This window comes from Macaca fascicularis, chromosome 16 (genome assembly GCF_037993035.2).
Source record: "Macaca fascicularis isolate 582-1 chromosome 16, T2T-MFA8v1.1".
Classification (NCBI taxonomy): domain Eukaryota; kingdom Metazoa; phylum Chordata; class Mammalia; order Primates; family Cercopithecidae; genus Macaca; species Macaca fascicularis.
In genome coordinates, this window is record NC_088390.1 from 83300443 (window position 1) to 83325265 (window position 24823).

General features: G+C 55.1%; 1 protein-coding gene and 1 long non-coding RNA gene across 8 annotated transcripts in view; one reads left to right on the top strand and one right to left on the bottom strand.

Annotated features, from left to right (window-relative positions):
* Positions 1–201: 201 nt before the first annotated feature.
* Positions 202–827, bottom strand: LOC141408860 (uncharacterized). Its single transcript, XR_012426214.1, has 2 exons — positions 688–827; positions 202–615 (listed from the first exon to the last, which is right to left on the bottom strand). It is a non-coding gene; the product is annotated as an uncharacterized lncRNA (long non-coding RNA).
* Positions 828–2997: 2170 nt separating this feature from the next.
* Positions 2998–24823, top strand: part of MGAT5B (alpha-1,6-mannosylglycoprotein 6-beta-N-acetylglucosaminyltransferase B) — a 77548-nt gene continuing 55722 nt past the window's right edge. For 3 of the 7 annotated variants that reach the window (XR_012426213.1, XM_074020654.1, XM_074020653.1), the window contains exons 1-3: positions 3454–3612; positions 7421–7533; positions 16999–17146. Coding sequence is in view for 6 of the 7 variants with exons in the window: in XM_074020654.1 (XP_073876755.1) it covers positions 3545–3612; positions 7421–7533; positions 16999–17146 (329 nt within the window). In the remaining variant the exon portion in view is untranslated. Of the gene's footprint in view, positions 3613–4271; positions 4585–7227; positions 7534–16998; positions 17147–24823 lie in introns of those variants that run through there. The other 4 variants (XM_005585090.5, XM_065532045.2, XM_065532046.2 and 1 more) reach the window with 4 other exon arrangements.

The following is a 24823-nucleotide window of genomic DNA, read 5'->3' on the forward strand; positions in this document are numbered from 1 at the left end:
CCCACCCGGGCCTGTGTCGGCATAACCTGTGGCATTAAAACACCGGCGTGCCCAGGCCACACCTCAAGTACTGGATCAGAATAAGGACAATTTTGCTAAATTCTGCAGGTGATTCTGCTGGAATCCGGGCTGAGAACCACCAGTCGATGAGGCAGGATCTTGGGATCTTGATATGAGTCCCCCAGAAGCAGATGCTGAGAATAGGATTCTGTAAGTGGTTTATTTGGATGGTGACCCCAGGAACATTGACCCGGGAGTGGAATGAGACAGGAGGGAAGGGAGTGAGCACAGGGGCATCACAAGGCTGGTCACATCATGGGCGACTGGAGCTCAAACTTGCTGGGAACCCGTGGAGCCACAGGGTAACACACCACGGATTATCACCCTGAGGGAGAGGGAGTGGGGGTGTCTATCCACTGCTTCAGGGCTGCTTCCCAGTTGTTGATCCTTTGTCCAGGGTCCTTTGTGCTTGCCCTTTTATGTTCTAGAATATTTCCACAGCCATTAAAAAAAAGTCCTCAGGCAGAGAGTTGAAGGTGTTCTCAGTAATCTGCCTCTTTGCTTGCAGAGGTGACTGCAGCAGGAACCAGGGTGGGGCACAAACAGCATCTGTTCCTGATAGACAGTAACAACAATCAGAACTACTATGCTTAAGGGCTCAGGAGGTCCTGGCAATGGGCTACTTACCTGCATTAAGCGGCTCAATCCTCAGAAAAGCTCTATGCAGCAGGTTACAAGGAGCCCGATTTATAGTTGAGGAAACCAAGGTATGAAGAGGTTGGATCCAAGACTGCACGATGCGAGATCCACAGTTTTTCTCCTAATGCCTACAGCACAGTGGAGAGCAAGCAGGACTGTTTACACTGAACTGTACTGCAGACAAGAGGCCAAAAAAAAGGGGACAGACTTCAAAAGGGACAGGCAGCTGGACAATCTGGCTTGCAAAATGTCACTGGCTGGCCTGGCACGGTGGCCCATGCCTGTAATACCAGCACTTTGGGAGGCCGAGGCAGGAGGGTCACTTGAGGTCAGGAGTTTGAGAGCAGCCTGGCCAACATGGCGAAACCCGTCTCTACTAAAAAATACAAAAATGGTGCATTTTTATAGGCCTTTGTTACAGGTATCTGGCACGTGCTTGTAATCTCAGCTACTCAGGAGGCTGAGGCAGAAGAATCGCTTGAACCCAGGAGGCAGAGGTTGCAGTGAGCCGAGATCGCACCACTGCACTTCAGCCTGGGCAACAGAGAGAGCCTCCATCTCAAAAAAAAAAAAAAAAAAAAAAAAGTCACTGGCTGTCCTCTGCTTGCTTCCCTCCCTGGCCCAAGCCAGCCATCAAATGGCAGACAGGCTCTCCCACTCCAACCTCAAAGTCCATATCTAAGGGAGTGTGGCCCAGAGGAAGAGGGGAGTACCCTCCCCTACCTTCTGAATTCTGGCTTCTGTGGAGGGTAGGCCACCTCCCCAGAAGACCCACGCCAGAGGTGGCCACGTCTTCTAGGGAACCCCATCTCCACCACTCAGCAAGAGGCTTCCCCTTTGGCCTAAAATGGCAACCAGATATAAATGCCACCCCCTGAGCTTACATGAGAGAGACACCTAATCAGAAGGACCATTTCATTCCTTAGTGTACATATGGCTTATTGCCAGTTTGTGGCAGATGTAGGCACCCAGGCATGAGGTATGATTTAGAGGCCTGGCAGAGACCTCTGCCCTCCAGTATCTCCTTAGCCAGCCTGCCACGATGCCTAAATTTCCTGCCACCATTCATCACTCTTCTGCACAAAGGCACGGTCAGCATGTCCTTGTTCAATGCAAATTTGTTACCTAACCTGTGTAACACAGTATATCTGCTAACACCAATTTATCACCCATTTTCACATTAGCAGAGAGCAAGGCAGTGAGATAATGGAACTCGGGACAGGTACATTTTGATGAAGGAGGAGGAAAAGCAGAGAGCCTGTCACAGCCAGTGAGAAATGGCCCAGGAAGGGGGCCGGGAGGTGGGCAGGGCAGGCAGCAAGGGACCTGGGTGTAGCGGATTGGAGGGGACCAGGCGCAGCTGGAGGAAAATAAAGTCTCCTCCTCGCATAAGCCAGGCTGCAGCATAGTGGCCTGAGCTGGGAAGACCCTCAGAATCATTTGACATATGACCGAGGCTTTGGGCACTTCCCAGGGTGGAGTGGTTAGGTCTGACCTCGGGAAGTGCTTTTGAAGCGGGAGAGCTTTCTTCAGGCTGGCTCTGCGAGCTCCCAGGAGCCTCTGTCTATCTCTGCAACTGCAAACACATCTCCAAAGCCAGGAAGCGCGAAGAGGAGGAGGGGAGGACGCCTAGATGCTAAGAGATGACATGAGATGCTACATGCTTTAGGGTTGCAAGGGGCCTTGGTGAGCTTCTGGTCACTATCATAATGGAGACTGAGACGTGCACACTTGATCGCCCACTGACTAGTGGAGGATCTGGGGCTAGAACTCAGTAGGCCCCTGCACTTGGCTCTGTGAGCGGGCCCCACACCACAGGCTGAGTTTATACTCAGATCAGTAAGCAAAGAGGAGCCACGGGAGTTTCTGATCAGGGAGGGGCAGAAGATGGGCGTGTGTTGCCAAGCGAAATCCGATCGGTGGGAAGCGGCTGGTGAGGAAGCCCGTGGAGGCACCTGGCGGAAGAGAAAGGTCTCCGCTGGGTGCGCATCTCTTCTGTGCTCTGCGGGAGCCAAAGCAGCTTTCGGCCCTCGGGGCTGGTGGCGCCCTGGGAAGTAGCTTGGCTCAGGGGAAGGAGCAGGGACCCCCGCCCGCCGGTCCTCGAAGCGGGTCCTCGGCGTCCCAGCCCCGCACGGCGCCGGGCAGGGTGGACAGCGGGGCTGCGGCCACGAGGTGGCGCCGGCGCGCCTTGGAAGCGCAGCGGCCGCTCCCGGGCCGCCCCAGCGCCGCTCGGCCGCCTCCTCCGAGGAACAATGCGGCGCCTCCGGGCGTAGCGCGGCGCGCTGCCGGACGCCGGACACCAGAGCGCGGGCGGCGGAGCGAGCGGGCGGGCTGCGGGCGCGGGTTGCCCTAGTCGAGAGCCATGGGCGCGGCGCGGCGCGGGGCCGAGGATCGGCGCGGCCCGGAGGCGCTGGGGTCCCGGGCGCGGGCCCGGGGCCGCCTCTAGCTGGCACCGAGGGCGCGGGGCCGGGGATGAGGGCGCCCGCCGCGGGGAGCCCGTCTGCGCGCCGCGGCACCGTCCCGCCCAGCGAGCGAGCCCAAGCAGGCAGACGCGTGGCCGGCGGTCTGGGGGCGCGCCGCCTCCCGGCCCCCAAAATGTGAAGCGGGGAGGGCGGAGACGCAGAGACGGCCCGGCCGGGCGCCCTCACCGCCCTCCGGCAGCCGCGCCGCTCCCTCCGCTGCCCTCCCAGGCCCGAGCAGCGAGGCCACCGAGCCGCGCGCTCCCAGCTTCGCTCGGACGCTGCTTCGGCCCGCAGAGGGTTCGTGGCCCGGAAGCGGCGAGAACTGGGCCCAGGACGGTGCGTCCGGCCTCGCCCGCGGCTGCTCGCACCAACAAGTTTGAACAATGATCACCGTCAACCCCGATGGGAAGATAATGGTCAGAAGATGCCTGGTCACCCTGAGACCCTTTCGGTAAAGTTCCCTCCTGGTTGGTCTTTTCCCCGGGGGGCGCAGGATGGAGGTGGGCGAGGTCGGTTCCTGCGAGCGTGCAAGTCCCGGCGGCAGAAGGGGAGGTTCATGCTTCAACCCCTGGTGATGACCAGTGGGCCTGGGCTGGGGAAACGGATGGGGTTGGGGTGCGGGGTGTGGGTGGGGAGGGGTGTGGTATTCGGGGACCTTTCCCGAGTTGGGCAGGGTTGGAGAGGACTCGGGATGCAGAGGTAAGAATGGGGGCAGAAAACCCCCAGGTGGTGGTCCTGGGCCCAGAAAGTCGCCCCAGCCTGCCCGCCCCTTCCTAGCCCCTCGGGGTCCTTCCTCACCCCGCGGACGGTCCCATCCGGGCGGCAAAGTTAGTGAGCGGCGCCCAGGAGCTCCCCCTCTGGTCCCTCCCGTCCCTCCTGTCTGCCCCTAGGTCGGCTACCCCCAACCCCTCCGCCTGTGCCACCCTTTCCCCCGCCTTTGGTGGCACTGCTCTCCTCCCCACGGTGCTTGGGCCTGGCTCCGACGAGAGGGTCCCGAGATTAGACCGAGGACCCGCTCATCCCGGATTCGCCCCCGATCGCAGGCGTCGGAGAGGCGGGGGTAGGGGCGGCGCTGCGGGGCTATGGGGCGGCTGGAGCCGGGGCTGCGGCGGAGCGTGGCGGGCGGGCGGAGGCGAAGGCGACATGCTTCGGGCGGCCAGCACCTGGGGGCCCAGGCCAGGCAGGGTTGGGGCCGCACAGGACTCACTGGACCCAGCCAGGGGCCCCCAGGGCCCAGCGGTGCCGGGGCAGCCCCCTCTCCTCCCAGGCACCCGCGGAGCCGGCCCGCAGTGGGGTGGGGAGGGGGTGCTGCCTGGTGGACGCTCGGCGGGGCCAGAGTGTCACCCCCTGGGTAGCTGGTCAGTGAGGAAGCTGGGGGAGTGACAGCCCCGGTGCAGGGGCCGGACTCGGGACGCGGCCACAGGTGGGCTCCGGGCGCGGGAGGGAGCCCGCGAAGGCGGAGCTGGCAGGGGCCCTGAACGCTTGCCCTCCAGGTCTCGGCCAGAGTCCCGGTCCCGCCCAGCCCCACTGTGGTCTCCCTGCCGGCTCCAGACAGGGATGGGGGTGGGGAGACGGTGGCTCACCTGGCGCCCGCCTCCCAGCACACCGGGCCTGCCTGCTGGGCCGAGGAGGTAGCCCCAGGGGACGGCAGGGGTCAGGCTGGACCGCTGCGGTTCAGGGCTCCGGGAGGCCCGGAGAGCTGGTGCAGGCCCTGGGCGGTGATAGGGGCCTCGGGAGCCCATGGGAAGCAGGGCGGGAAGCGGGCGTCTCTGAAAAGGGCCTTGCTCCTCCAGGGAAGCCCTTGAATCCCTGAGCTGACTGGGAAGGCTGGAGGGTCCTCACCCCTTCTCTTCTGACCCCATTCAGGTCCCGCCCTCCGGGCGGCTGGATGTTTCCTGGCGCGATTGGAAGCAGCCGCGGGACCCCAGTACCATGGACAGCGCTCGCGCCCCAGGGCTGCTTCCCTGTCTCGTCCTGCCCTGGTTTTTTTTCAGGCCCTTATCTGAAGGCAGGACTAGGGGTGGAGCTGCATGGGTCCCCAAAGTTGTGTAACTTCACCCCAGGGTCTCCCTGGGCTTCCCGGAGACCCGCAGCCATCATCAGTGAGTCCCTTCAGTTGAGGTGGGGGGCAGGCTCCAATTATAGCACCCCAGCTTGTTCCTCAAAGGCAGGCTGGGGTCCTGTTCTCTCTGGTTTTCCCTGGGCTGCTGGCAGGGTCTTTATTCCATAGGTGCCCCTGGAATGTTGCTTGAGTGGATACATGGATGGCTGAAACCATTTTAACTTGAGCCCACTCCAAATGCCCCCCAGCTGCCTTGGGGGACATTGAATCCCAGGATCGGGGGCTGGCAGAGGGAGATGCAGATGAGGTGTGTTGGGGGACTTCAGGTTCGGGGTTAAAGGGGGTAGACACTGTTCTCATAGCAGGGTTGTTGGACCCTGGTGGGCAGCCCAGGTCCCCAGCTCTAAGTACAACTCCCTCGCTCCCCTGGCCTCTTCCCTAGGGACTAGAGACATGAGTGGGGGAAGTCCGTCCTTGTCCTCAGATTGGGAGGACAAATAGCTGATTTCCCCTGGGATCTCCCGAGCAGGGGACAGCACCTTTCCTGTGCCGTGGCTGTGGCTGTTGTCTCTAGAGTCTCCCGACTTCCTCTGAGGGACCCCAAGATCTGAGCCCCACCCCTAGGCTTGGTGGAATTAAGTGAGGTGTCCTTCTGTGCTGAGGGAAGTGTCCCTTGTGCGGTCTCGCCTACCAAATCATGTCTCCTGACCTTCCTGTCGAGGGTGTGGTCTTTGAGTCTCCCCTTCGGGAAGCTCCCAAGCACCTCTCTGCTTTGGGGTTCTCCTCCTCTCTGCCCAAATCTCTAACAGCTTCCTTTAAATATGGGCTGGGAATTTTGTTGTGCCTTTTATTTTCTTCTGCAATTATGTGTTTTCTTTAATGGACCAAATTTTAATTAAATACTGCTCTGCCAGTTTCAAATAATGAAGATTAAAATGCATAAAGCAAGTCTTGCTTAAAGGCACAAACAAGTGTGGAACCTGAGGGTGTGGAGTGGAGGGGCAAAGCCCGGAGGTCTCTGGCATGACTTGTGGGGCTCTCTCCAGGGAGCCTGACTCCACACAAGAGAGGGTTCCTCACCCTGATCTGGGGTTGGTGGGAGGGCGCCCCTCTCAGCTCTGCCAGTTCATCAAGTCCCCTGATAGGTTCAAAGTCCCAGAAAAGCCCCAAGGCTGTGCTGCGAGCTCAGCTCTCCTGTTTGGGGCCTAGGATTGATGAGGGAAGCAGCGGGACCCTGGGTCTGGATTGAGGGAGGAAGGGTTCTGTGCCTTCTTCCCTGTTGTCCCCCTGGGGTTACCCCAGAGCCTGGCTTCTGGTGGATAATCAATAACTACGTGTTGAAGGCAGGAACAGGAGTCCTGTCCTGGCCAGCTCTCCCTCCGACCCAGTGTGACAGCACACACACCTATATTACATCCCTTGCACAGGTATGAGGACACCCTGGCCAGTCCGTGGTGCAGGCTGATGACCCTGGGTATGCCTGCCTAGGGGAGATGTGTGTTGGGGACAGCCTGGGCATGGGCCATGTGGCCCTGCCCTGGAGATCTTACCATATAGTAGTGGAAGTGGTTGGGGTGTTCAAACAAGTTCATGACTGCTGCAGCAAGGCCTCTGCATACAGCACTGAGGGTGGCCTGAGTGACTGATAGGGTCCAGGTGGGCTTTGTCTGGACCAATTCCTTGCCCTCTAGCTGGCCTCGGGCCCTGCTGTGTCCATCACTGGTTGTCAAACTTTAGCATGCGGTGGAATCTTCAGGAGACTTTGCTAAAACAGCTTGCTTGCTCCACCCCAGAGCCTCAGATTCAGTAATTTGGGGTCTGGGCCCAGCATGGGTATTTCTAAGGAGTCTCAGGTGATGCTGACTGCTGGTCTGGGGACCACACTTTGAGGACTGCAGCTGTTAATGAACCAGCTCCGCTTGGAGGCTAGAGCCCGCCCGCCTCATGCCTAAGTGTGCGTCATTCTGCCTTGTGGTTTTTCGTGTGGCTCGGGGCCAGCATCTTGTAGTCGAGCTCTCTTTATCCTGTAGTGGGGGAGCCCTCCTGGGCCTGGAGCTCAGCCCCCATCCTTTCATTCTCCTTTGCTTCCTTCACTCATGCACTCATTCTTAAAGCATTTGTGCAGCCGGTACTTGGTGGAGCGCCGGAGCACGATGGCCCTTCCTGCCCTCCTGACCCGCCTCCTTCCTCTCCGCAGGCTTTTTGTCCTGGGCATCGGCTTCTTCACTCTCTGCTTCCTGATGACATCTCTGGGAGGCCAGTTCTCGGCCCGGCGCCTGGGGGACTCGCCATTCACCATCCGCACAGAAGGTACCTTTGTGGGGCAAGGGAAGTGTGAGATGAATGAGGGTGTTTGTGGGTCAAAGAGGAACTGTCTCTGAGCCTAGCCCTGTACCTGGCTTTCTGGCCGCCCTGTAGGTGGATGTGAGTGGAGGGGGCCTGGACTTGCTCTGTGTGACCCTCCATGCGCTTTGGCTCTGGTCTGGCAGCTGTCATCAGGCTTCCTCTGGCCTGGGTTCTCAGGCCAGGCTAGGGCCTTTAAGCCAGGGTCTCCCGGGTCTCAGAAGAGGCTGCCACTGTTGCTTCTTTAGTTGGGTGTCGGGGTGAGCAGTCTCTGGATATTACACCTGAACCCTTGAGGCACACATATCCTTGTCTTTGGCCCAGGCTGTGGCCATGTGGGGACGGGTCTGGCCATAGGCTTAAATGTCTTATCTCTGAGCTCTTGGGACACAGCTCTCTCCCAGGTCCCGTCACTCCTTGCCCACAGGATATTTGCAAGGCAGTGGAATGGAGATCAGAGCATGGGCTTTGGAGGTCTGGTGGGTCTGGGCTTGCATCCTGGTCATCACCTACCAGCTGTGTGCCGTTGGCCCAGTCACCTGGCTTCCCTACAGAGAAGGACAGCAGTGACCTTCTGCAGAGGTTGGATTGAAGGGGCTCACACGTGAACATTACCTAGCATGGTTGGTGCCACATGGCACAAGAGTGACCAACTGGGAGCCCTCCTCCTGAAACTGGGCCCAGCCCCACCTCATCTCACCTAAGGAGGGGTGGGGGTCAGAACTGAGTCCTGCCCACTGTATCATGGGGGTTCTTTTGGTCACTGATCAAAAGGAGGGACATGGGGTAGTGGGGAAACTGAGACAAGTGGATTTCTGGAACTGTTTGAAGGCTGGCTCTGTGAGATTTCCCTGCCCCTCTGGGGAAGTCTCTCCTTGAAGTCCACCTTCTTGAACTTGCAGGGCTTGGGTATCTGGCTCCCCTGTTCTCAGCGATGAATATTGTAGACATCCCAAGTTGAATAGGTTGTCATCTGGGTGGGTGCTGAGGGGCTCTTATTATGCCATCTGTCATCTCATCATTAGATTCATTCCTCTGGTTTCACATGCACTTCTTTAAACTTGCAAAAGCTCTCAGAAGGAATCTCACACTTATTAGTCATTCAAGCCTGAGTGTAAGTTAATTTATCCCGTCTCTGACTCGCAGAGATTCCTCAGTCTCTGAGCCTCCAAATTTTCCTCTGGTAAATGGGGATGGTAATCCCCATTTCCCAGGCTTGTCGTGAGGCTGTGCTAAGATAAAGCATGGGAAGGGGCCTCAGCAGCATCTGTCAAACGGCAAGCACTCCATCAATACTTAATGGATGTTTTGAGTTGGAAACGGGGGCACTGCAGCAAAGCGTGTTTATGGAAGAGGACCAAGGAGATGCTGGAATGTCTATGTAGGAGAGGCTGAGGATTGAGGTGGGCAGGGGTGGGAGGAGGCAGTCGTGAAGGTGCACCGGAAGGGTGGCTTGAGGGAGGGCTGGTAGGAAAAGTGGTGCATGGGAAGATGGAGTATAGACAGAGATTCATAGAGTACCTGGCTGCCACCCCTGGAAAGGGGGTGTGCCTATCTGGGTGGGCTGCTACAGAGGCCTTGAGGAAGCTGAACCTCCAGAAAGGTCAGGGGTCTAAGAGGTGGGAATTAGGGGTCGGGGAGAAGAGGGGTTTTTGGCTGGGCTCTGGTTTTTATGCCTCTCTCCCTAAGGGGGTTGGAGAGTCAAGGTAACTCACCTACCCCATGGCTCTTGCCCCATCTGGGCAGGATCAGGCTCAGTGGTCCGGAGTACAAGGGGTGTGGGAGCCCTGCTGTGCTCCGTGCTGTGCAGTTTTGCTTGGGTATGGGGGTGGGAGTCCAACCCTAACTGCAGGTCTGGGTCTAAAGATGAATGGAACCACATAGGGGAGAGCACTTGCTCAAGTTCATGCAATTGGACTAGAGCTGTGTGTGCATATGTGTGTACATGTGCATGTGTGTGCATGTGCATGGGCTTAAACTTTTTAATGGGGTATAAGATACACAAATGAACAATCCATGCAACTAACAACCCAGATCAAGGAACAGAACATGATCAGCCCCCAAGTGTCCCCATGCCACTTCACAGTCATTACTCACCCAAAGATAGTCATGACCTGACTTCTGATCGCATAGAAGAGTTCTGCCTGTTTTTTGGGCTTTGTGAGCATGGAATCATTTTGGGAGTTGATAATGGTTTGGCTGTGTCCCCACCCAAATCTCATCTTGAATTGTAGTTCCCATAATCTCCACTTCTTGTGGAGTGGACCCTGTGGGAGGTAATTGAATCATGGGGGTGGTTTACCTCCATGCTGTTCTTGTGATAGTGAATGAGTTCTCACAAGATCTGATGGTTTTTATAAGGGGCTTTTTCCCTTTTGCTTGGTACTTCCCCTTCCTGCTGCCATGTGAAGAAGGACATATTTGCTTTCTCTTCTGCCATGATTGTAAGTTTCCTGAGGCCTCCCCAGCCATGCTGGACTCTGAGTCAATTAAACCTTTTTCCTCTATAAATTACCCAGTCTTGGGTATGTCTTTAGTAGCAATGTTGAGAATGAACTAATACAGGAGTAGTCTTTTGTGTGTGGCTTTTCTCTCAATAGTACATGTGTGAGACTCACTATCTTGTATGTGGTTGCATACATATCTTGTATGTCACTTACACTTTTGCACTGTTTTTTTATTTTTATTTTTATTTTTTTGCTGTGTAGCCTTCCATTATGTGAGTACACCACCATTTTTTTTTTATACTTTAAGTTCTAGGGTACATGAGCACAATATGCAGGTTTTTTACATATGTATACATGTGCCATGTTGGTGTGCTGCACCCATTAACTTGTCATTTACATTAGGTATATCTCCTAATGCTATCCCTCCCCCCTCCCCACAATAGGCCCCAGTGTGTGATGTTCCCCTTCCTGTGTCCAAGTGATCTCATTGTTCAATTCCCACCTATGAGTGAGAACATGCATACACCACCATATTTTTATCCATCCGACCATTGGTGGGCATTTGGTTGTTTCCAGTTTTGGGCTTTTGCGAACAGCGCTGCTATGAATATTTTAGTGCATGTCTTTTGGTAAACACATGTAGGCATTTCTGTTGGGTATACCTAGGAGTGGAGATTCTACATGTTGTAATGTTAGTTCTCAGACCAAGTTTATCCAAGCCAGTCTTTTCACATTTCCCAGGCCTCAGAAGCTGAGTGCCTGGAATACAGAACTGAAGTCTGGGAGAAGGAGGAGAAAAAGGGGCCGCTGAGAACCTGGGAGAGCTGACCCTGATTCACTTTAGATCCCGATTTGCAGTGTTCCCCGTGATTTCTTTCATATCCTTGGATCAAGCTAATTTGCTTGGGCAGACCCAAGGCAGGGACTGAGGCGGGGAAAGCAGTTTGCAATGTGGGTTTAACATCCTGATCCTGCAAGAGAAGCTCCTCAAACTACATCCCCACACAGTGCCTGGGGCAGCCCTGCCGAGAACCAAGGAGATGCCAGCGTTTCCACCTAGGAGATGCCTGAGGGAAGGATCAGGGCTTCAAGGGAGGTGCTTGGCAGATTGCTTGGCTGAATCAGGCCTGGGAAGGGATCTTGGAAGTTCTGGGCCAGGGTTGGGTTGTTGGATAATGCACATTTTGTTACACAAAAGAAATCTGTGGAGTCTAGACAACCCCAGAGCAGAATCAGGAGAAGGAAACCCTCTAAGGCCCTGCTATTTACAAAAAAAAAAAAAATCATTGCATTGGTCAAAAAACAATCTGTGTACAAATGGGAAAAACCATCTCTCCTCCCCTGTCAAACCAGTGACAAGTGACAGAAGTGACAGAAGTGGGGTCCCACATGGACTGTGGCTGCGAAGGGGGAGGGAGGAGAAGGCTTTTCTCGAAAAGAAGAGCAGGGCGTCATTCAGCCTCTTGTGGACTGTGGTCTATGTGCGGGGCCTCCAAATTCTCCTCTGTGCCTGTTTATACTTCATGATAAACTCTGCATACTTTGGGGGATGAAATGTGACTGACATCTCATTCTGTATTCTGCACACTCATCTGAAAGATTCGAGAGAGGAGGCTGCATGGGGAATCATGACCCAGAGGAGACCTGACTTCATTCGCTCTTGCTGCATTTGGGCCAGGCCTGGACCCTGGGGAGGGCTTTCTGGCATCGCCCCCTCCCAGGCAGCTCTGCCCCACTTCCCACCCCAGGCCCTCCTCCTGTCTCCTGCCCTTCCAGCCCTTCTCTCCTAGGCCTCCTTCCCCATGTGGCTGCAGATAGGGCTGTGGGGCTGTTTCCTGCCCTCTGACTTGTCTTGAAGAAGTAGTGGTAGGAGTCTGGGCATGGTGGCTCATGCCTATAAGCCCAACACTTTGGGAGGCTGAGGCAGGTGGATCACCTGAGGTCAGGAGTTCCAGACCAGCCTGGCCAACATGGTGAAACCTGTTTCTACTAAAAATACAAAAATTAGCAGGCTGTGGTGGCACATGCTGTAATCCCAGCTCCTTAGGAGGCTGAGGCAGGAGAATTGCTTGAACCTGGGAGGAGGAGGCTGCAGTGAACCGAGATTGCGCCACTGCACTGCAGCCTACGTGACAGAGCAAGACTCCGTCTTGGGTTTAAACAACAACAACAACAAAAAAAAGTAGTGGTAGGAGGCTGTGTTTTGGGAGGGGTCTGTAGGTTGGAAGTCCATGGCACAGCTGCATGTGTCTACTGCACCCTGCCAGACCTCCCAGGCCTCCTCCAGGAATTGAACCTGGGGAAGGCTCCCTGGCTCCATGGATGGTTCTGGCTCTGGCCCTTGGTGCTAAGGGGCCCAGGGGCTCTTCTCTCAGGCTCAATGGATGGGGGGCCAGGGCCCGGAGGTCTGAGGGAGAGCCTGATGTGGCCTCCCACGGCCTGTCCTTGTCTTCTCTGCTGCCCGGAGCCCAGAGCGCCCGTGGCCTCAGCTGGTTTCTGCGGTGAGCAAGGACAGAGAGACAAATGTGCACATTTCTCCAGCTGCACAAACACCCAGTCACAGCTCCCTTCTCAGTGCCAGGGAAGCCTCTGCTTTCTGGAGAGATGGGGGCTCATTCAATTTCCAATGGTAAAGGGTGGGGATGGGGACAAGAAAAGGGGGACGAAGGAGGATGAGAGAGACAGAGAGATACAGAGCGTCTGGGGAGGGGATGGGGCCTCCGTGGGTAATAAACACACCCCGTCTGTAGATGAGAGGATCTATTTGTATCTCACAGCGTCCTAGCTTTCCTTATTTATATGGAAATATGGAGGGAACATGTGCCTGTTCTGAGATGTATCACTGGGGCCTCACATTAAATATATTTCAATTTAGCTGATGCCAAGAGTGGTGAAGTGACTCGGGGGAGGCGATGTCAGCTGGCTCTGCTGACAGTCCCAGGGCCAGTGGCGGCTTTTAGGGGGGTGGGTCACTGGGGGAAGGTCGGCCTAACCTGCTTCCCTCCTGGGTACCCACCCCCTGCCTTGTCTTTGGGCATTTTTAGAGTGGAAAATGTGCCTGATACCCCAAGGGCTCATTGGGAAGGGGCGGGGCTGTCTCCCCAGGTCTCAGGGCTTTCTGGAGTTCCATGCCATCTGCAGAAGATAGGAGCAGCTCCTGAGCCCCTGGAACTGGGGGGTGGGACTCTTGCTGCCTTGGTCCAGTCTGATGAGGTGGGGCTTGAAGAACTACAGATGGGGGATCTGGCTCTGTGGACATGGTCATTGTGAAACCCAGGCTGCAATGACCCACGCCTCTGTATGTCCTCAGGGTTTTCGTTTGTTTGTTTGAGAGAGGGTCTCGCTCTGTTGCCCAGGCGGGAGTGCAGTGGTGCAATCACGGCTCACTGCAGCCTCAATCTCATGGGCTCCAGCAATCCTCCCACCTCAGCCCTGAAAGTAGCTGGGATTACAGGCACATGCCACCATGCCTGGCTAATCTTTGTATTTTTTATTGAAAAGGGGTTTTGCCATGTTGCCCAGGCTGGTCTTGAACTCCCGAGCTCAAGCGATTCATCCACCTTGACCTCCCCAAGTGCTGAGATTATAGGCATGAGCCACTGCGCCTGGCCTGCTGCCAGCTTTTATAGGAGTGATTCTTTCTTTTCCCGTTTCTCGAATCTCTGGAAGCAATTAGGGGAAGTCAGAAACAGAAGTCAGGGTGATAGAGACTCAGAGCTCAATGAGCCCAGCCCCCTCGTTTTACATGAGAGTAAATTGAGGCCAAGAGAAGGACGGTGACCTGCCCACCTATCTGGTCCGTGGCAGAGCAGGCCTGGAGTCCAGGCTTCTGCCGCACCCCTCTTGACCGGGCCCATGCCACCATGCTGCTGCTGCTGCAGCCTCTGTTTTGTCGACTCTCAGGGGCCCTGCAGCTCTAGGCCAGACCTCATAGTTTTTGGCCCATCAGCTGTTTTTCAGCCTGTGCAATGGGGCTGGGAGCGTGGGGTGTGGGTGGGGAGCTGTGACCGTGAGGTTTCTGGGAGGGGCTCAGGCGATGGGCAGGAGCAGAGGAAGCTTGGGGTGGGCTTGGAGAGTGGGACCGGTAGAGCAGCAGACAGGGTGCCAGGCCTGAGGCACTCCAGGGAACACAGCATCACCCCAAAAGCCATATTGTGGGCTCAGCACTCGTGGGGTGCTGCATCTGCAGGAGCGAGCTGCTGACCAGGCTCTGTGGTCAGTCAGGCCTGAGTGCTCTGGCCACAGCACCACTACGGTGTCCCGGCTGTGGTCTGTTACTCCTTTTTCCATCTTAGTCCTTTGGGGAAAGGACCCTCCAGCCTGAGCTGTGAGCAACCGCCCACCAGGGCTGCCCAGTGAGGCCAGGCAGGCTGTGTACTGCACGACTCCATGATACCCTTCAAGCGGTCACAGTACCAGTGGTGCCCCGTGGACTTGTGGAAAGCAGTGGCCAGGCAGGTCATCTGAGTCCTCCAGTGTTTTTAGCTGAAATGATGGGAATCTCTTCATTTACTCTGTGCTACAAGCACTGGTTGCAAGCTCGGTATTGAATTTGGAGGGTGGGCTTGGGCAGGCATCTCTGAAATGAGAGTGATCTGAAAAAGTAAACCATTGCCCCCAACTCTGGGAAGCTCAAAGAGAGAGCGAGCCATCTATATACTGTTTTTATCCCACTACTTTGGAGAAGGACTACTGCAGCCCAAGCTATGAGCAATGGCTCACCAGAGCTGCCCAGATTAACCGATTGAGTGTGTGAGTGCGTGGGGAGGGCCTGAGAGGCTGGAGGGACCTGAGTTAGTGTCATTTAATGCTAGTGTGAAATTTCCCGGTCCCAGCTGAGTGTTTGAAAATCCACTCTGTTTTCCGTAGAGGGACTTGTGGAGGGGGGGGTCCTTTGCTGCTTCAGCTCTTGGGGTGGGGAGGAAATATGCCCATTTTCTCCAATGCCCGACCCCATCCGTGAGCCTTCCTGGGCATCTCTGCCTCTCTCTCCTTCTTTTCTTCTGCCCCCCACAACCCCCCTGCTCCCATTCATGCCTGTTCTTCGGAGCCACGAGCCCTGTGTCTTTAAGGAAATCACAGCTTCTCCTGTTTTGCAGCCCTAGCCTGGCTGGCATTTCCACGGTGTGTGAGTGGCCCCTCCCCAGCTCCTGTGGCCTCCCTTCTGACCTCAGGTGGGGTCACCTGGCAGGGGAGCCCCACCAGGGGGTGACTTATATCAGGGTGGGAACGCGGCAGCAGTGGCTGGGCCGGCCGGAGCCAGGGAAGAAGGGCAGAAGCAAAGCAGAAATGTAACAGCAGCCCCGGTGATGCGGAGGCTGCCGGCTGCCCCTGCTCAGCCCACAGCCTCTAGTTCCTTCTCTCCTCTCCCTGCTCTGCCTCTTCTCAGTGACCTCTCTCTTGTCACCTTCCTGGTGCTGTGATGTTGGTCTGCAGATGGGGCCTGTTATTCTTGCCTTGAGACGGGGATGCTGAAGCTCAGAGCCATTCAGTGACTGCCCCGGTCACACGGGGGTCAGCGGGCAGAGGCCCCAGTCCCCTTGCCCTCCCCAGGTGGGGTGACTGCAGTGTGTTCTACTTGGTCTTGGGCTCCCTGGCAGGGCTGAGCTTGGGCGCCCTGGTGGTAACATTCTCGGCAATGCAGCTTTCCCAGCTTCCCCAGCTTCCCCGTCTCTCTTCCTCACTCTCCTGCCGAGGTTTCCATTAGCTCCCGTTTAAACTACTCACCCTCAAACCCTTGTCCCAGGCTCTGCTTCTGGGGAGCCCAACCCATGACATCCTCCACTGGGCCCCTGGACTGGCAGCCTGAGCGTCAAAGGTTCGTGTCCCCAGGTGACCTGGCTCATTTTTGGGGAGTGATTTCAAACCCAACCCATAGGGGTTTGGGAGGAGCTGAGTTGGGGATTTTAGTGCCTGGAGCCCAGCACCCTATGGACTGTGTGGAGGGCCAATGTGAAGCCTTCAGATTTAATTAAAAAGGAAGGCGAGAGCTTGCTCCTGCACACTGGCACGTGCAGTGCTAATGATCGGGAATGATTAGAAAGGAAGCCGTGGAGGATTGCAGGCTGGCTGATGGGATCTTGGTCGAAGTGCCTCATTTTCATTTAATTTTCTTCTTCACAAGGTCTCCCCTGCCCAGGCTGGGAGCAGAGGGAAGAGCAGGCGCTTCAGCCCCAGGGAACCTGCTCTCGTCAGTTGATCTTTGGGAACCCAAAGACCAGTTTGAGATTCAGAACTCATGCATTATGGTTTCCTACAGGAGGGTCCAGGGAAGAGGGATGGGGAAGAGATGGGGTTAGGGCCCAGGGGCTGGGCAGGAGAAGGAGGGCTGGGGAAGCAACAGGGCCCTGGGCCCCTGAACACAGGCTCCCAACTTCCCTGCATGTCCAGATCTATGGGGAGCAAGGAAAGTGCAGATTCCTGGGGCCCGGACCCTAGACAGTTGAATTGGCAAATCTAGACCAAGGCCCAGAAATCTGAATTTTAACAGCCTGCCTAGAAGATCCAGATGCTGCTGGGTGATTGGCCACACTTCTAGGAACCCTGATCTAAAAGTCCTGCCTGGAGCTTGCTGTTTGGGGGCTCTGGGGCTTCTGTCCCAGTGCTGGGCCTTTTCTGCCATCTCACAGATATGAGGGTTGTTGGGCCCCAGGACACCTCAAAGATTACATCTAAAGCTCCATTTTACAGTTGACAAAACTGAGGCCCAGTGGGCTTAGGAAATGATCCCAATGTCACATGGCTGGTGGAGACAGGGCTGCCCAGGGCTCACTCCACCACGATGCTGTTCTCTGTACCGCAAAACAATGCAGCAAAGGGGTCAGGAATGACTGGGAAGATAGGGCTGAGGCTGGGGTCTGGTGTTGGTGCTGGGGGGCTTTGGGGCCAGCTTTGTCTGAGCTGCCCCAGCCTGGACACCAGGTGGCCTCAGGTGGCCTCCAGGCTGCTCGGGCCTCCCCTAACCATACCCACACTCTGCCCACAGTGATGGGGGGCCCTGAGTCCCGTGGCGTCCTGCGCAAGATGAGCGACCTGCTGGAGCTGATGGTGAAGCGCATGGACGCACTGGCCAGGCTGGAGAACGTCAGTGAGCTGCACCGGGCTGGCGGCGACCTGCATTTTCCCGCAGACAGGTGAGGGGACGCGGGGAGGAGGCATGCGGAGCAGGGGAGCGGTGGCACCTGCCACTCTGCCCGGCATGCTGTCCATCATCTCCTTTTGTGAATCTGGAGAAGATTTTGACTATATGGTAATACAGCCCAGAACGCATTTCTACCACCCAAATTTAACAACTGTTAACATTTTATTGCATTTGTGGCCTGTTTTCCTCTTTAAATAAAACATCACAGATGAAAACTGAAGGGCCTTTTAACAACTTCTCCCTAGAGACAAGTGCCTCCCTGAATTTGCTGTAAGTTTTTCCAGTCCATTCCAAGCACATTTGCACATATGTTTAATACACACACACATTATAAATGCATAGTGTGTGATTTTAACAAATTCCATGTAAGTGGCATCTCACAGTACATATTCCATTGCCTTTTTTTTTTTTTTTTTTTGAGATGGAGTCTCACTCTGTCACCCAGGCTGGAGAGTGCAATGGCATAGTCTCAGCTCACTCCAACCTCCGTCTCCCAGGTTCAAGCAGTTCTCCCGCCTCAGCCTCCCAAGTAGCTGGGACTACAGGTGCATGCCACCACACCTGACTAATTTTTGTGTTTTTAGTAGAGACAGTGTTTTACTATGTTGGCCAGGCTCGTCTCGAACTCCTAACCTCGTGATCCACCCACTTTGGCCTCCTAAAGTTGGGAGTACATCTACTGCCTTTTAAATATTAAAAAAAAATTTTTTTTTGAGACAGTCTTACTCTGGGCTGGAGTTAAGTGACATGATCTTGGCTCACTGAAAACTCTGCCTCCCAGGTTCAAGTGATTCTCATGACTCAGCCTCCTGAGTAGCTGGGATTACAGGAGTACACCACCACACCAGTTAGTTTTTCTATTCTTTTTAGTAGAGATGGGGTTTCACCATGTTGGCCAGGCTGGTCTCCAAATTCCTGACCTCTGGTGATCCACCCGTCTCAGCCTCCCAAAGTGCTGGGATTACACGCATGAGCCACCCAGCCTTTTTTTAAAAATTTTTTTTCGTGATGATTTTGAACTCTGTGTTGAGGGTATGTTACTAATGTACCCCTGGCCATTTTTGCCAAGTAGAACTTTCTGGTTTATTTATTCTAAATATTCTCCTACTTCGGCCAGGATGTCTGAGAGCCCCAGAGTCTGTGCTGCTATCCTACGTGCCCCAGCAGCATCTCCAGGGGCACATGCGGTGTGACATCCAAATCATGTGTCCTAGGTATATAAGGCATCTCCTGGACCTCAGAGAACAGGAGTGTGGGAGGTCAGGCCGTCCCAACTGGCCCCTAGAAGTGGATGTGGAAGGAGGGACTTTGACCTCACCCTATTCCAGGGAGACAAGCTCCACTTTCCCTCTTTTATATATTGGGGTTCTTTATGAAATGGATTTGCTAAATGTATTCTAGCTGCTAAAAATTAAACTTGAAACACACTTTTAGACAATTTGCAGAAAAGCTGTTTCTCAGCCAGCGTGTGTGATGGAAAAGCCAAAGCTCTAGGCATTTCTAAAGTACGGAGTTGGGTGAAACGGAAGGAAATGCTGACCCACAGGAGGTCACTGTGCCCACAGGAGGGTTGGAGGGACGCCTGCCTGAGTCAGGCCTGAAACACAGTGCGCCTGTGTGGACTGGTGTGGGATCCTGTGCCATGTAGCCTGCTGGTGCTGGGCTGCTGGCCGTAGGGCTAACCTCTAACTGGCCTTGCCGATTGAGTGAATGTCCTGGATGCCTGGTAGGCCAACCTGGTGTGAGCATCATTACCCTCATATTAGCTGACATTTACTCAAAGTGCACTAAGCACCTGGCATGGTTCTTACTGCATATGTGCCGTGATCTTACCTATCTCACAAACCATCTTATAGTTTAATCTTTAAAGATTTAATTAAATCTTTACTCTCACAGAGGAGGAAACTTTTTCTCCCAGAGGAAGAAACTGAGGCACAGAGAAGTTCAGTAACTCACCCAAAGTTGCACAGCTGTAAGAGGCTGGACCTGGCTTTGGGTTCAGGCCGACTGGCTCCACAGCCCACATTTCTAAGCACTGTGCTCTTGATGATTCATTAAATATGTGGTTATGTGTGGTTTGGTTTTTGTCCCTTTCTAAGAGGTTTTATTTATTTATTTATTTATTTTTTGAGATGGAGTCTTGCTCTGTTGCCCAGGCTGGAGACCAGCAGTGGCACGGTCTCGAGTCACTGCAACCTCCGCCTCCTGAGTTCAAGCAATTCTTCTGCCTCAGTCTCCCAAATAGCTGGGATTACAGGTGTGTGTGCCACCACACCCAGCTAATTTTTGTTTTTTGTTTTTTGAGATGGAGTCTCACTCTGTTACCCAGGCTGGAGTGCAGTGGCACGATCTTGGCTCACTGCAAACTCTGCCTCCCGGGTTCAAGCGATTCTCCTGCCTCAGCCTCCTGAGTAGCTGGAATTACAGGCACGTGACACCATGCCCAGCTGATTTTTGTATCTTTAGTAGAGACGGGTATCACCATGTTGGCCAAGATGGTCTTGATCTCCTGACCTCGTGATCCACCTGCCTCGGCTTCCGGAAGTGCTGAGATTACAAGTGTGAGCCACTGCGCCCGGCCTAATTGTTGTATTTTTAGTAGAGATGGGGTTTTGCCCTATTGCCTAGGTTGGTCTTGAACTCCTGAACTCAGGTGATCCACCCTCTCGGCCTCCCAAAGTTCTGGGATTATAGGTGTGAGCCACTGCGTCTGGCCTACTGGATGTATTTTTTAAAAAGATCATTCTGACTGCTGAGTGAAAACTGGATTAACAGGGTGGCAGGAGGGGAAGCAGCGAGGCTGTGGTAGAGATGAGGAGTGCTGGCAAGGGGATCTCAGCTTCCTTGGAAATTCCCCTGAGGCATGAGGCCATATTCTATTCCTCTCTGTGTGCACAGATCCCTCTTCTCTGACACTGTCTGTGTGCCCTCGGATCCAGCTCCATCTTTCTCCCTCGGATCCAGTCCTTTGCCCCTCTTTCATTCTTTCTGCTTTCCTGTCTGCCCCCAGCTGTGCCTCTGACGCAGCCTTTGTCCGCAGGCCTGTTCGCCAGGTCAGGAGCAGCCCTTGTTGATCTCTGTTGAGGATATCGCTGCGGGCAGCAGAGCTGAGGGTCCAGTGGACCTGACTCCAGATCTGCCTTCTTTGGCTGGAGGTGGTACTGCTGACACATCCGGTGGTTCTCTGATTTTTTCCGGTCCTGGCCTGTGCCTCCCTCCCCTGCCCTGCCCTTTGTCTCCTCCTGGGGAAGGCGGGAACTTGTTGGGGAAGGGGGAACACGTGCCACCTCCCAGCTCCCTCCTGGGAAATTGCAACCGTCCATGTGGGCAGACCCCATCACACCCACAGGCAGAGCCATCAATTTCAGGGACACTGCGGTTGCTGGTTTCAGGGAGAGAAATGGTGGGTGTGTCGAGGGCCTGTGAAAGCCACCTGCTCACACGCCCCTGTGCACAACACTCTTGCTCCCTCCCCCCGCAAACCTGACTCCAGGTTAACCAACCTGCAGCTAGACCGGCAAGAATCCTGCAGGAGTGCCTGCTGCTGCGCTTCCAGAAAACTCTCAGGTGCCTGCACTTGGATTCCCCACTTAGAAATTTCCTGTGGCTTAAAAAAACACCTCCACTGTTCTTCCTCAGCCCTTTTGGAAGCTTCTGGGCTGCCGCCTTCCACTCGTGGCTGGTGTGTCCTCAGGGAAAGTAAATTTGTGATTTTAGCCTAGGAAAACATAATTAGGGAGGCAGATTTGCTGCAAATGGCATCGTATTATGTGTCCTAAAGCCAAATAGTAATGATCTTTGAATTTTCCATAAGGCCATAAAACCACCGAAATTTGAGGCTGTCTGGATTGAGGAGATCAGTCTGTATTTGTTGAATGACTAGTGTGTGCAGAGTCTGGGCTGGAGATTTGAGAGCAAGTGGAGGGCACAAAAGAGATGGAATTCCACTGCATGCCCGGTGCCCAGCCTGGCCAGTGGCCGCTGGGAGTGGCGCAGACCTGGGTGGCCTTGGGCTCTGCGAGCCTCAGGTTCTTCAAGTGTGTTAGAGATGATGCTGATGGGAGGCCTGGGCCCTGTGCTCGGCACTCAGAAGAATAGCTTGTCTCCTTTCCTTTCCTTGTACTGTTAGGGTCTAGAGAAGGGGGTGACCCAGCCACGCTGTGGGAGGCTTAGAATCACCAAGTCCCCATAGCACAGGGGGAGTTTGGGATAGTCTTGAAGGAGGGACATTTTGACTGGGGAGACAGCCAGTGCTCTGGACAGAGGGAAGGAGCAGATGACCCTGCAGACCCAGACGTGGCTGAGCCCGAGGGAGGCAGACCAGGGAGGAGGGGCTACCTGGGAGCACTGTGGCTGGAGGACCTGGTGAGTGAGGGGCAGTGGTGGGCTTGAACCCTGAACTTTGATGGCTCTAAAAACCACCTTCAGGCCAGGTGTGGTGGCTCATGCCTGTAATCCCAGCACTTTGGGAGGCCGAGGTGGGCGGATCACCTGAGGTCGGAAGTTCAAGACCAGCCTGAACAACATGGAGAAACCCTGTCTCTACTAAAAATACAAAATTAGCCAGGCGTGGTGGCAGATGCCTGTAATCCCAGCTACTCAGGAGGCTGAGGCAGGAGAATCGCTTGAAGCCGAGAGGCAGAGGCTGCAGTGAGCCAAGATCGCACCATTGCACTCCAGCCTGGGTGACAGAGTGAGAGTCTGTCTCGCAAAACAAAACAAACAAACAAACAAAAAAACCCACCTTTGTCCTCTAGACTCCTCAGTTTGTATCTTAAGCTGGGGCTGATGCCGCTGCTCTCAGAATAGGCACCTGCCGACCCACCTGGGTGTCCTGGGAATGCTCAGACTTGGGGTCTCCTGGTTACACCCAAGACCCCCTTCTCCCCCAGCCCCCATCTCAGGCTGTATCAGCACCATTATTGCCATGGCTTGGATGCTGACCTTACAGTCACTCCTGACTCTTCTCTCCCATACACTCACCCTGTCCCTCAGCAAATTCTCCCACCTTCAGAATACACCGTAGAAGCCTACCTCTTCTCACCCCACCAACTGACCCCAACCAGCTATTCCCAACTCAGCAGCCACCGGGATCCTTCTTTCCCTCTCTCCCTCCCTTAGTTCCTTTCTTTCTTTTTTCTTTTCTTTTTTTCTTTTTTTTAACAGAATCTTGCTCTGTTGCCCAGGCTGGGGTGCAGTGGCACGATCTAGACTCACTGTACCCTCTGCCTCCAGGGTTCAAGCAATTCTTCTGCCTCAGCCTCCCAAGTAGCTGGGATTACAGGTGTGCACCACCACGCTTGGCTAATTTTTTTGTATTTGTAGTAGAGATGGGATTTCGCCATATTGCCCAGGCTGGTCTCAAACTCCTGATCTCATGTGATCTGCCTGCCTTGGCCCCCCAAAGTGCTGGGATTACAGGTGTGAGCCACCATGTCTGGCCCAGTGGGGTCTTTCTAAGTCATCAATAAGACCAGGTCCCTCCTCTACTCCCAGCTCCCTCATGGCCCCCAGCTCACTCAGGTAAGAGCCCAGGTCCTTCCAGTGGCCGCACTGTGCCTGGCCCCATGTCCCTGTGGCTCCTCCTGCTGGTTCTGCCACTGTCCCTGGAACACAGTGATCTCAGGCTTTGCTTCCCCAGGCAGGTGGTAATGACACCGCACGCAGCCCAACCCCAGCTCTGTCCTTTTAACAGGGGGAGTGCATGTGTGCATGGGTGTATTTATGTATTCATTTTTTGTTTAGGACAGCGGAGTCCTCTCTGCTCTCACTTGGGGAGGGGCCTCCCCAGCCTCGGGGGGGGCTCTGGATGGGGCCAAGGAAGAGCTGAAGCAGAAGAAAGCAGTGCAAATGCAAGCCAGGCTGGATGCTGGGGTGGGGGCTCCATGTCCCGTGTGGTGTGTGTGAAAGAGACAGAGGCGGACACAGAGACACGGCGACAGAGAGGATCCGTCTCCCTGGCTCCGGCGCTCATGTTTCCAGCCGTGTGCACTCAGGTCTCCCGGTATGCGTGTCTGTAGGCACCTGTGTACGTGAGTCTCTGTGTTTTAAAAAGGAAAGTGATCAGTTTCATAGTAAAATAACAGCCCCAGCAAGCACCCTAGTCAGCAGCGGGGAGATCAATACCCCCGTTAATTGAATGCAACTCTCATAAATTAGGAGAGGAAGTCAGAATTAAACCTCCTTCCGGAGGTGGCCTGGAGAGCTCGTTCTCAGGGTAAGCAGACTGGACCAGAATCAGTGGTAACCTTGTGGGGCCGGGAGGAAGGGGCTGAGTCTCAGGGGCCTCTTTGGGGGACCAGCCTGAAGGGAGTTGAGGATTGGGGCCTGCGAGGAAATAGTGACCTGCCACTGGCCACCTGCGGAGCCAGAGTTCCCCGCTGGCCCCAGCCTGTTGCCCTAGGCCTCAGGTGGTGGAGGGAACAGAGCATCTGGGTCTGGCATGTGGCCTGCAGTGTTGGCTGCCTCTTTGGTCCCCTGGGGCAGTGCCTGGAGGCTGGCTGCACGGGGTCGGCCTTGGGAAGAAGGGTGGACAGTGACCAGAGGCCTCGCTTGGCATTCTTTCACTTTCCGAGTAAGAAACGATGGTTTTGGTGGAATGCCTGCGGCTTAGTGGGTGTGCAGAGAATATACTGAGGCCCAGGTCTCCCATGCCAGGTGCATTGAGCTGTTTTGCAGATGCAGTGAGGAGATGCAAGGCTGGTGCAGGGCAGTATCAGTCCTGGGAGTTTGCCGTCTGACCTTGGGAAAGCCGCTGTATCTGTCAGACGTCCTGGGACCTTGGGACCCAGGCAGGCTCTTGAGGTCACAGTGCCCATGGGAGGTGACTGAGCCCACGGGAGGTCACTGTGATGGGTTTGGGCCCACCAAGGGGCGGCTCCAGCAGGCAGGGAGGGGAGAGCTCTCAGGGAACACACCTGATAGCCTGGGAAGTCACCGTTCCCTCTCCCCATCCCCGCCCAGAGCTGTCTGCAAACCCCTCTGGTCTCAGAAGCTGTCTCGGGCCACCATGGGTACCTTCACTGGGATAGAGGCGTGTGGTTGGCAGGTCAGGGGCCTCTTTCAGCCAGTGCCACCCAAGGGCAGCCCTCGACCCCCAGGGGCATGTTCTGGATTCCAACGGACTTTGCTGCAGAGCTAGCTGAAGTAATAATTATTAATAATTAATAATTAATGATGATAACTAATGACAATAGTAAATAATAATAACAGCCACCCTCTATTGGGCACTTCTGAACTTTGAATGTCACCAGCAGCTTGGTGAGGAGGATCCCGTCTAGGTCTGAGCCAGGCCTGTGCAGTTGGCACAGCCCCGCGGTGCTGAGAGCTGGACCAACCACGTGACAGCCACGTTTACTGGGGATGGGATGTCAAAAAGTCCCAGGTTCCCAGTGCAGTCCCTGCCGGGCTGGGAGGGAGGTGGGATCCTTCAGGCTGCAAGTATGTCCTGTTGGCCCTGAGGGCTTCCTGATCGTGATGAATGTCTCCAGCTTTTCTGCTGAAGGCAGGGTGGGACCAGAGACCTTCCCTCCCCTCTTATTGGCCGTGCTGTGGGTTAGGATTCCTTCCTTCCTTCCTTCCTTCCTTCCTTCCTTCCTTCCTTCCTTCCTTCCTTCCTTCCTTCCTTCCTTCCTTGCTTCCTTCCTTCCTTCCTTGCTTCCTTCCTTCC